Source organism: Seriola dumerili, unplaced genomic scaffold (genome assembly GCF_002260705.1).
Source record: "Seriola dumerili isolate Sdu_G_001 unplaced genomic scaffold, Sdu_1.0 BDQW01000097.1, whole genome shotgun sequence".
NCBI classification, from domain to species: domain Eukaryota; kingdom Metazoa; phylum Chordata; class Actinopteri; order Carangiformes; family Carangidae; genus Seriola; species Seriola dumerili.
This window is the reverse complement of record NW_019174352.1, coordinates 2,045,234-2,056,200: the sequence shown is the minus strand read 5'-3', so window position 1 is coordinate 2,056,200 and position 10,967 is coordinate 2,045,234. Positions and strand designations below refer to the sequence as shown.

The 10,967-nt window shown below is 40.3% G+C and overlaps 1 protein-coding gene across 1 annotated transcript; it reads right to left on the bottom strand.

The window, feature by feature from the left end:
* Window positions 1–390: 390 nt before the first annotated feature.
* On the bottom strand, window positions 391–4,822 carry LOC111222516 (lymphatic vessel endothelial hyaluronic acid receptor 1-like). The gene is made up of 6 exons (XM_022746273.1): window positions 4,678–4,822; window positions 3,926–4,088; window positions 2,807–2,946; window positions 2,045–2,428; window positions 1,182–1,260; window positions 391–877 (listed from the first exon to the last, which is right to left on the bottom strand). The coding sequence occupies exons 1-6, from the start codon at window positions 4,769–4,771 to the stop codon at window positions 676–678; spliced, it is 1,062 nt and encodes a 353-aa protein (XP_022601994.1). The 5' UTR covers window positions 4,772–4,822; the 3' UTR covers window positions 391–675.
* Between the last annotated feature and the right edge of the window lie 6,145 nt (window positions 4,823–10,967).

Sequence of the window (10,967 nt, the reverse complement as noted above, 5' to 3'; positions counted from 1 at the left end):
ACATTTGCAAAGCTTACAATGTTGGGCTTTTGATGACATTTTTGCAAATGTGTAAATTTAATTGTGTGTTTATTATTTAAAGGTAGTGTTGCACTGGACTACAATATTTTGAGAGGTGTTTCTAATCATTTGTCCTTCCTATTTACACACATGAGGAGGACAGGATTTAACACCTCTCAATTTAAAGCAGTCTAGTACAACACCATCACTATAGCAGCAATGCTAAAACATATAATTTAATTAACACCTTTGTGACTGTGTTAACAAAATTCCAACATTATAAGCTTTAAGTTTAAAAATCCCAATGCAGGGCACTTCTGTGTAACATGGATTCTCTACAACTGTCTTCTGTCTCAAGAACAGAAACAAAACGCACCTTGTGATGAAAAATTAAGTAGATTTATTTCAAAATTATAGACAAGAATTTTATTGGCAATAATATGCTCATGCACACAAACACAGGGAGAGACAGACCGAATAACTGCAGCTTTTCACTCTCAGTATAAGTTTAGAGGAACAAAGGTCATACGATGTACAGTATGTTCAAATTTACAATCACTTTGATGAATATAGTTTATGAAATACACAATATTATAAACATTTTCTGATATTTATCAGGTAACACTGTGGCAGTATTTCATTCAGTTCGCTCCCCCTCACAGAAATATCATAGAGCTACTCTGAATAGTCTGTTTTAATGTCTGGATTCACAAACAGCGTGATGTCACTGGAGTACTTCCTGTCTGACACTTCATATTCATCATCTTCCTCTGCTCCCTGTTGACTGTGCAGGTCCGTCTCACTGTCATTGTGCTTCCACATCTCTGTCTCTGTGTCGTCTTTGTGTTGCCCCGGAGACCAAAAGGTGAAAATGTTCCTTTTTCCAAACGGACAGAAAAAAAAAAACGATATGAGAAACTTGATACACATGGATCAGTAAAAGTAAATCAAGTTCAGTAGACGCGTTGAAGAGGCTATAAGACAGTTATCCTCTCTAGTTGCAGTTTGTTAAACTGTCTCCTGCTGCAAAGTGCATCATAAAAGCTTTAACTTTAGTTTTACACATACAAAGGAAACAGAGTATGAAGATCATGAGCTCCAGTTGTCTCTAGTCTGTCTCTTTGATCACAGTGAAGCTCCATAGACACCACAGACACTAGGTATCTGATAACATGACTCACAGTTTGTAGTACCACACAGCACCTGCTGCTGTCAGAAGCAGAAGAATGACGCCAAAAATGATGAGTGCCGTAGGTACAGCTGGAAAATAAACCAAGATGTATTAATGACTTCCACAAACTCTTATCTCGTTTATATCATATATCTGTGCAGCAGTTCAAATCCCAGTTTAACCACACACTCTTATTTGGGATCCAGATCTCTCAAAGCTGCGGCAGGTGTCTGAAACCAGGACATGGCCGGGATCCTCCAACAACCTGATCACAACCAGGACACTCAGGGACATGTAAACACACTCATCGAGAAATAATTCTGTTCCATTCTGATTTCTTATATGTGGGGCATGAGTGATGAATAGATGACTGGATGAACATTATGTAAACAGGGCACCATGGCTCAGCTTGTTACCATGGTACTTAGCAGCTGACCATTGCAGTTCCACCACCTAAGACTAAGTCAATCTCATGGCTCTTTGTTTTTCTAAATATTTTTCTTAATATTCTTGTGTGTTTTGTTAATTAATCAATTCATTAAATGGTAATACCCTTATTTATATATCCTGTCCCTGTTTTTCCGGATAGGGTAAGGTAAGGTAAGTAGGAAAAACATCTGTTGAAAATATAAAATGTACTCAAAGTGACCTCTACTGGTGACTAGATGGAGATGCATGAATGTAATTTACAAGTTTCCGTCCCTTTCTGCTCAAAACCTTGAGCTCCATTGGCTTTTGAAGTCATAACAGAGAGGAATAAAAAAAATAATTAGAGTAAAGAATTTTGCTTCCTCTTGGAAAAACTGACAAAAGAACATCACAACCACAAAAAAATAAAATAAATACAGAACATTAAAGAAGACAAGGACGCACCTCCTAGAGAAGGTTGTGCAGAGCTCACATGCGGAGGCAGCACCGACACAGAAGTAGAAAAGGCAGCAGTGACGACAGTAGGTTTCGAGGCGATGAGGTGAGAGAGAGATGTAGGAATACGGGTGGAGAAAGTTTTAAGAGAAGTGGAGGTGGAGGAAATCCTAGTTGAACATGTTGTCTTGACCAGGAGAGTAGAAGCTGTAGTGGAAGCTTTCTTCTCAGGGGTTTTTGTTGTTATTGGCTTTACTGAAGACGCGGCCTTGGTTGTTGTTGATGTAACCAGAGCTGCAGTGGGCGTGGAGCTTCGGGTCAGTGCTGTCGGCGTGGTTGGAGACGTGGAGGTTTGGGCGGCAGCTTTTGATGTAGAAGGACTTTCCTGTAAATCTGCAGGTGGTGAAAAAAAGGTTTACATTTACAATGCATTTATTGAACTGATGTTCAGCATTACCTTTATATGGTGGCCCAGATGGGTCAACACGAATGCAAAAGCCACAACACAAATTAATTGCATTTATGTTGTGGCTTTTGCATTCGTGTTGACCCATCTGGGCCACCGTACCAGGATACACAGACAACATTTCATGAGTGTAGAAGGATCATTAAAGAGAGGAAGGGAATAAAAAGAGGACAGTTTTCTATTTTGCTCAAATAACATATAGGAACATTCATTAAGGTTCAGTAAATGCAAAATGAATAATGCACAATTTTATCATAAAAAAAAAAAAAAAAAGATGTAATGGTGCTGATGGAAATAAACTGTACCTGACGAGCTGAAGCAGTAAACACCAAACTGTTTGTCTGCACTTGCGCGCCACGTCACCACCCCAGTTTTACCCTTTCCACAGTTGTTGTCGGGCGTAAGTCGTGGGAGGACTGCGATCTGTTCAGCTATCCAGCCGAATCTGTTAAAAAATAATACAGTGTTGAAAATGTAGTTAAAGGACTGATGAGTCCATCGCTTTAAAGGGGAATTACACCTATTTTAAGGTGGAGCTCCAAGTCTATACACAGGTCTCGGGGAGAAATACTGCAAATGTGAAAAAAACGTTTAAAATAATGCTTTTTTGGGGCTTCAGGCGTCTGATAAATCGCCTTAAGTGATGTCACTTGAGTCAGCATTAGTTGGGTGTGAAAAGCATCTTCATTCATTGAGGATTTGTCTCTGGTTGTCATGGCCACCCAATAATTTTCCACATTTCTATCTTCATTTTGTACTCTCCATGCCTGATCTTATATTTATCAAATAATTTCCCTCAGGTATTTGGTAGTTTCCAGATTGTGGAGCCCAGGTGGGATTCAAACCCAGGACCCTGTTGATGGAAGACAGAGCTGAACACTTAAATTCACAAATACCGTAAGTAACAATAACAGATCTGTTTGACATCTCCAACTTTTCACTGTGAGAGAATCTACAGTTGAGCTGCATGTGCAGACTGAACAGCAGGCAGACTTGAACAAGTTACTGAGTGACAAATATTCACAGCTCATATGTAAACACCTTTCACTGGTACAGGCTGCACTCACACTTCAGTAGGACTGGGTCTGCTGAGGGAGCAGGGCTTCATTTTGTCACAGAGACACACAAGTTACTTCACGAGCTTAAAGTATCGACTGAACAAATGCCTGATGTTTTTTAAATCTGTAATGTTCCCCTTTAATTTCCAAATCCTACCTACACACACACACACTTATGGAACAGTAAAACTCAATATTTAGCATTTGTTCAGCTGGTATTGACGGCTAAACGACATGATGCACTTGGTTCGGTGAGTTTTTTTGCGGATTAACTGATCAATAATAAAGTGTAGTAAAGCTCTCAACAGTAACAGGTATTCACATCTGCCACACCACAACAGTCGCCACATGTTTTCTCGAGCCTACTTGCACGTCTCCAGTCCTTGCTGCAGTGCTTGCTCCATCTGGTCTCTGGTCGCTATGGTGACGTTCAGAAATAGGCAGGCAGCTCTGGCAGCAGTGAAGTTCAAGGTGTACTTCCCTCCTTCAATGAGCATGAAGACTCCAGCCGTTATGGGACTTTGAGGGACTAATGACATTTTTTGTAAGAACACACACATTTTTGTTAAGATACGCATGAACTTATGCATCTTATCTTTATAGCTGTGTACATTTAAAGTGTTATTTGCTTTCCCCACTGTTCTAAAAGTAATTTATATTAATGGTAAACTCACTCTAACATCATTATATATTGTGATTCAAACAATATATATGTTGGTACAATAAATAGGAACCTAATATAGGCACACATGTGCCAAGGGTTAATTCATGGTGTAGTGGAGACAACTAAAAATACACAGTAATGGAAATTTTCTCATGATTATATTTGATAAATGTGCATTTTTCATGTATTCTTGAAGCTTCTATCTGACTGTGACCATAGAATTAACTTTTTTATTGTCACATGAAAAACAACTAAGAAGAAGTTAGAGCCGAAAAATGTCCTGAAAATATTCCTTTAACCATAAAAGATCATGCAAAAACTAATTCTTAAATGTTACAAATTCAAGCATTGATAGTGACCACAACATTTTCACACCAGCAAAATAAACAAATACATAAATGTTCCAGTATCTGGTGAAAAAATGTGGCGCTCCACCAGAAAACAAACAACTTACCTTGAATTACACTGGATTCTGCGGCAGGAAACAAAGCTGCCAAACAAAGCATTAAACACTGAGTAAAAAACATAAATCTTGCCATGTTTTGCATAAAATATATACAACTGCAGCGGAGCGAAAGTGAACAACCAAATAAAGCGAATGCAGGGAAAAAGCCTCAAAACAAATGTGATGTCCATAAGAAGAGGAAACAGGAAGAGCAGGTCAAATCTGCTTGACGCCCTGTTAAGAGATAACACCCACGTCCACACATCAGAAAGCCCTTGACAGTAGCTCTTAGTGTGTTTGATCCAAACAGTTATCAAATCGCAGATATAGGATATTTACTGTATATCAAGTTCAACACTATCCTAGTTAAAAATGAAAACAAATTGAGGATTTCCAGGAAGTATTAAAGCGGGATGACAGGAAACATCAACTTTAAACAGTCTTCTAAGATAAATAAGTAACAGAGAATGATCCTTTTGGTGTTATCACGGAGCTGATCAAGCACATGCAGGTTGCTCCATGCTTCTTTATCAAATTGGTGGCTTCACAGCCAAATATGGAAAAAGAAATATTTGCTTAAAAATAAACATTTTTATGGAGGTTATCAGTGGTTTGGAGATTTTCTGCCTTGCCAGCATCTCTCTTCCAGAGGTGTGTTTGCTCTGACGGGAAAGGGAACTTCCGCCACATTGTTCCTGCTTCTGTGTTTTTTTTCTGTCTCTTTTTCACAACCACTTTCTCTCTTCTTCCCTATGAATTCATCAAGCTCATGGTGGTATTTTCTATAATGTCTCCGCAGCTCCATGTCACCAAAGAAGAGTGAGAGTGTTCAGTCCTCTTCCCTTTTTCCTTCAACCCATCACAGAGGAATAACTGCGTGTCCCCTGGCACACATCAAAGACCCAAACAGAAACAACATGCAGCTGATGACGGAGCATCTTTGGTCTGTTTGCATGTTCGGCGTGGGTGGGTGGCACAGTTCTTTTAATTGTGGTCCACTTTGTTTTCATATCAAACTGAGCTTGCACATCTATCTATCTATCTATCTATCTATCTATCTATCTATCTATCTATCTATCTATCTATCTATCTAAACACCCCAAACAGAACACAAGGATGAAGGTGCAGTCACATTGTGTAGACAACCATCTATCTTACCTTAAACTCACTCACTTGCCTAATTGAATAGATTCAGTACTTAGTACTTAGTGTTGTCCCTCACTTGTAAGTTGCTTTGGATAAATGAGTAAATGTACTGTAACTTGTCTGATCCTTAAATACACCCACGTGTTTCTCTCTGTGTAGGAGCAACACTTCATTACAGTGACTTTAAAATCCCTCGCTGACAGCGAAGATGTTCTACTGTACAAAGGTGCAGAGGACGAGAGAGTTCAACATGACCTACTTTCATGACTGGGTGAATATCATGTGAGCTTCCTGCCTGCTTCAGGCTTGCAGCATGGATGACTGGCTGTAAGGGATACAGCACTGTAACACAGATAAGAGCTGCAGGAGAAGCTAATTGGTCACACTTCCCTGGTCAAGAAGAGTGGAAGTCTCACTTCACCCAGAGGGAGAGAAAAGCATAATTCAGTGTTAAAAGTGTGACAATTTCTCTTCACGCAGCATCAACACAGGAAGTCGTCCTCAGGGATCACAGCAGATTGTAACTGAAACAGTTTTTCTGAAGCCACTGATTCAAAGCCAATTATATACACCCCCCCCCCCCCCCCCCCCAGACAGACTTGTTAAATAATTTACTCTTCCTAATTGTCCCTTTTTGTTGTTTCTCTTTCTCTCTTTTTTAAAGATGTTAATATAAATGTTAGTGTTAAAACCCATAGAGAAATACATAAGAAATAACTGCACCTTTGGCTTTCCACACTTTTCAAATACCAAAGAGGCAGTACAAGTGTTCCTCACACATTCCCTCAAAAGAAATGTCACTGACACCAATTTTGTCATTAAGGCACAACAAACGTCATCCTATCTCCCTGCAGTTTCCAGAGTGTCAGTAACAGCTTCTTTTCCCCCTCTGCTCCGTCGACCTGAGGACACCTGAAGACTGGCTATGAAGTCCAGGGAACGGCACGACTTGTCTGAAGATTTCATGTGAAAATCTGAATGAAAGGCCAACAACATAGACAAAAGGTGTCCTCATACCAGAACACACGGACTGTTTGCTTCTGTCCCACACAGGTTTTTGTCCTATCACCTTACCTAATGAATAATGAACGATGACAGGAGCCACCCCGTGAACTCGACGTGAAACTGAGAACTTCATTCACCTTGTTGGCCAGCGTCCTGACTTCAAACCAGGAGCCCCATCTTCTCTCAGAGCATCATCACGGTAACGCTGAAGTAAACTCTGAAATGTCACTCAGAGCCAAATCCCACACGGACCTGCAGACAGCTGGGAAGTCCTCGCTGGACCACAGCTTGTACAAGTCATTCTCCATGAGCAGCAGTAACGTCAGCAGAGGCGGCCGGTTCGGGAACGGGGCAACAGAAGAAGTCAAAGGTCTCTCCAGGCCGACCAGGAGGCCCGTACGGGTGGTCAGGCCGGTCAGCGCCATCAACTCCAACGGCTCCTTCCTCCAGATCAACCACCTGCAAGGAGAGCTGGTCAGAAAGAGGAAGGTAAGGAGGAGGTTGGGTGAGTGTGGAAGAGTGTTGCATCAGATCTCATTTTCATGCATCCTAAGAGATTTAGTTAGCTTTATGAACGTGAAGAAAAGCTACTTGACCGCTAACGCTAATCTGCAACCTGCTAAATGTGAGAGAGTGAGTTTATGAGCGAGTTGCAGATCAGTTCCATACAGTGTTTTGTAATTAAAAAGATGTGAAGTCACTAAAGTCATTTAGGAAAGTTCAGAATCTCACCACAAAGTCTTTTTTTTTTTTTAGCATTCTGGGGCTTTCTATCATATCACATGATCTTCATCACCAAATGGAGTTTGCCCAGTTGTCGTGGAATTTCTATGGAAACCCTGAAAAGCAAATGAAAAGATTTGTAGGGGGGTTGTTTTTACAGATTAAAAAAAGTTTCCAATTTCTACAAAAAAAAAAATTCTAAAAGAAAAAATTACAAAAGAAAAACAAACAAACAAAAAAATCCTAAAATAAAGAAAATCTGTGCAACCAACCCCAGAGAGGAAAATGAAGTGAAAAAATAACTTGCCTTTCAGGGCTTCCGTCAGTTCCATGACAACTCCATTTGCTTGATGAATATCATTTGATAGAATCAAAAGTTCAGACCACCTACTAAACGGATCTAGCGGTGAGATTATTTTCTCAACTACCTAAATGATTTAAACTGTTAAGAGTGAACTCTGAACATCAGCTGAAATATTCATCAAAAGATTAAAGATTAAACCTAAAATGGTAACAGTGATGGTGAAAATGGATGTTAAGAACCTAAATGTTCTGTTTGCTGTGATAAGAGTGGAAAAAAAATAAAATAAAATGGTTGGAATGAGGAAATTCCTACTGGCACCAGTCACTTTGTTTTAGTCTGAACTCTTTAATGTTACAAATCAGGTCTTTTCCAAAGTACTGTGCATCCAGAGACGTCATTTATTATGTCTCAAGACAAGGTTCTTTTTTTGGTTAATTCTCTGTAATCCATCATTTTATGAGTTTGTCTCCTTTGGAAATGAATCTCTTTAAGTTTCTCTCCCACAACGCTCGGCACTGAGAATGTAAACGTTCCCCAGGAATGCGAGGATCTGAGGAAAGAAAACAAGTTCTTATCAAATGAGATCCACATGGAGCGGATCATGATGCGCACAGAGAATGAGCTGACCATGAGGAACCTCAGGAACCTGAACCAGGAGCTGCAGGCGCAAGTCAAAGAGGTACGCTGGAGCGCATCACCGAAGAAGATAAGAAGCAAAGGCCTCCTGCCTCCTCTGAGCTTAGTATAGAAACCCTGTCTAAAACATCAATTATCTATGTTGTCCAAAATCTTATTCTGAAATGTCACATCAAGCCTCTTTTTAAAACTTACTTTCATCAGAGAGCTTTTCCTGGTTGTGTTTTATTTCTCTTTTATTGTTTTAGTTGTTTTATCTGTTTTTCTTCTCCTTGAAGATCTATTGATTTTATTGATTCTATTTTACTGCCCTTCGGAACGCAGATTTGCTCTATAAATAAAGATTATTATGATTATTGCTCTTTAATTAAAATCTGGAGGCAAGTAGCAACATCCTCTTTGTGACCTCTTTGTAGCAGCAGCCAACAATCTTCTTGACTCTCGACCTGTTGTTTGCAGTAATCAATTACGATGATTTGACACTGTGGCAGTGTGACATTACAGATACGAGGCCGAGTCAAATAGCCTAAGCACAGTTCATCACACTTTTCTCTCCTATCACAGTGTCGTATGACAGCACTTTGGTGATGATGTTGCTGCTTTCAACATCTCTTCAGACATGCAAATTCAGAGGAATGACCTTTATTAACATGAAAATAACTCATATTAACGTATTGTCAAGAAGAGGTCTCCGTTTTTCTATATATGTGACTGTACATTAGCCTTTAAAGAGGCACTCCAGTGGTTTAATATTGCACTTCCACAAATTTGCAAGAGAAAAAGTAAAAATTCAGTTCAGCAAATCGATGCAAGAGAGGCCCAGGATATCCTGACTTTTAGTCTATACGAGTCAAGTTGTAAAAGCACTAGATACTACATTTCCCATAATGCATCCAATTGCATCTTTTCCACGGTTACTGCCAGTGTCTTTCCAAATCCACACCTTCAGTTTGTAACACAGACCTCTGCTATGAATTCATATGGCATCACCTGGATGGCGTGGATTGCCCCTTTAATACTTGAAGACAGTTATAACAAGATACTGATCGTCAGATTAAATCTAGTCTCATATGATGTGAATGTAAAAAGCTGTTTCATGCTGCACAGTAGTTTTGACTGACTCTTATTCTTCAGCTGAGTGGATGGAGTTGTGTTACACCTACAGACAAAGGAAGCCTTCTACTGTTTCCTGACCAAGTCACCGCGGTGTACACACACCCACCTCTCTCTTTCTTCCCCCATCAGCTGAAGCAGAAGTTGTATCAGAGCCAGCAGAGAGCGACGCTGTGTTCCCGGGCTGCGGATGACGCGGAGGAGTCCAGGGGGGAGTCGGAGAAGATCAGGGCCCTGGCTGAGGCTCGGGCCCTCGGGTGTCAGCGGGACAAAGAGGCAGCTGAGGCTGACAGGAGCCGTCTGAGCGAGGAACTGCAGCGGCTTAAAAAAGAGGTGCACAAACACACGACACATATTGTCAGCTGATAGCGACAGAATGCAGCGATTAGCGTCGCCATAGTACAACATATGATGTAAACACTCCTTGGATTCTCTATCATGACGCCATCAGGGTGGGATGTGACTCCCAAATATCAGCAGTTCCTGTAAAACATTAAACATAGTGAAAGAAACTACAATATACCTGTGACACTTTGGATATTAGAGGCTTGTTTAAATAAAAGACCAGACCTGGCTCAGTCTTTGGTTCCTTCATAACCATAAACGCACACACTGGGATTTCTTTGTGCCAATCCTACTGCTAGAAATACTAACTAGAGCAAATAGTCCAACAACTCACTATTCCCAGCTATTTTTTCCAAAAAAAACTAGGGGAGCCACAGATGGGGAAGGGAAGTCAGAAAGTATTGGGAAACAGACAAACACACTGTTAGTTTTGATCTTGTCACCTTGATCCTTTGAAGAAAAACACAATTTGACTCAAGTTCCATCCAATTTTCATAAAGGTACTTTAAAGGTATCGATTGCGAGGGCACGGCTACGGATGTAAATTAGCATTTTTACATTGTGTATTTTTGTACTGATGTTCGTTAACTTGCACTGTCCCTATCAAATAAACAAATAAAATAAATACGATAAATGAATACAAGGAATGACGCTCTTCCACAGTCCAGGATCCACAACCAGAAAGACTTGGGCCCTGTGGCGTTTCGTACTGTTGGTGATGGGTCAGAAGACCTCAGATTTGAGGATTTAAAAGAGGTCCAGCTCAGTGATTGCCTTAAAAACAAACAGTAAGGTTTGGATATTGGAAGCCATTAAAGAGAGGCCAGTATACGGCTGCAATGTAGTCTCTCTCTCTCTGGTGCCAGTGAGAAACCCATTAACGTTCTGCACATCGTGGGGCGAGAGGAGAGAATATCAATAATGAAAAATCATCATCATTTCCGCAGTTGTTCATGTTAACGAGCAGAGCCGTGAACAACAGATGGCATATCTTTAACCACGAGACATGAAGAACATTTTTAGAGAC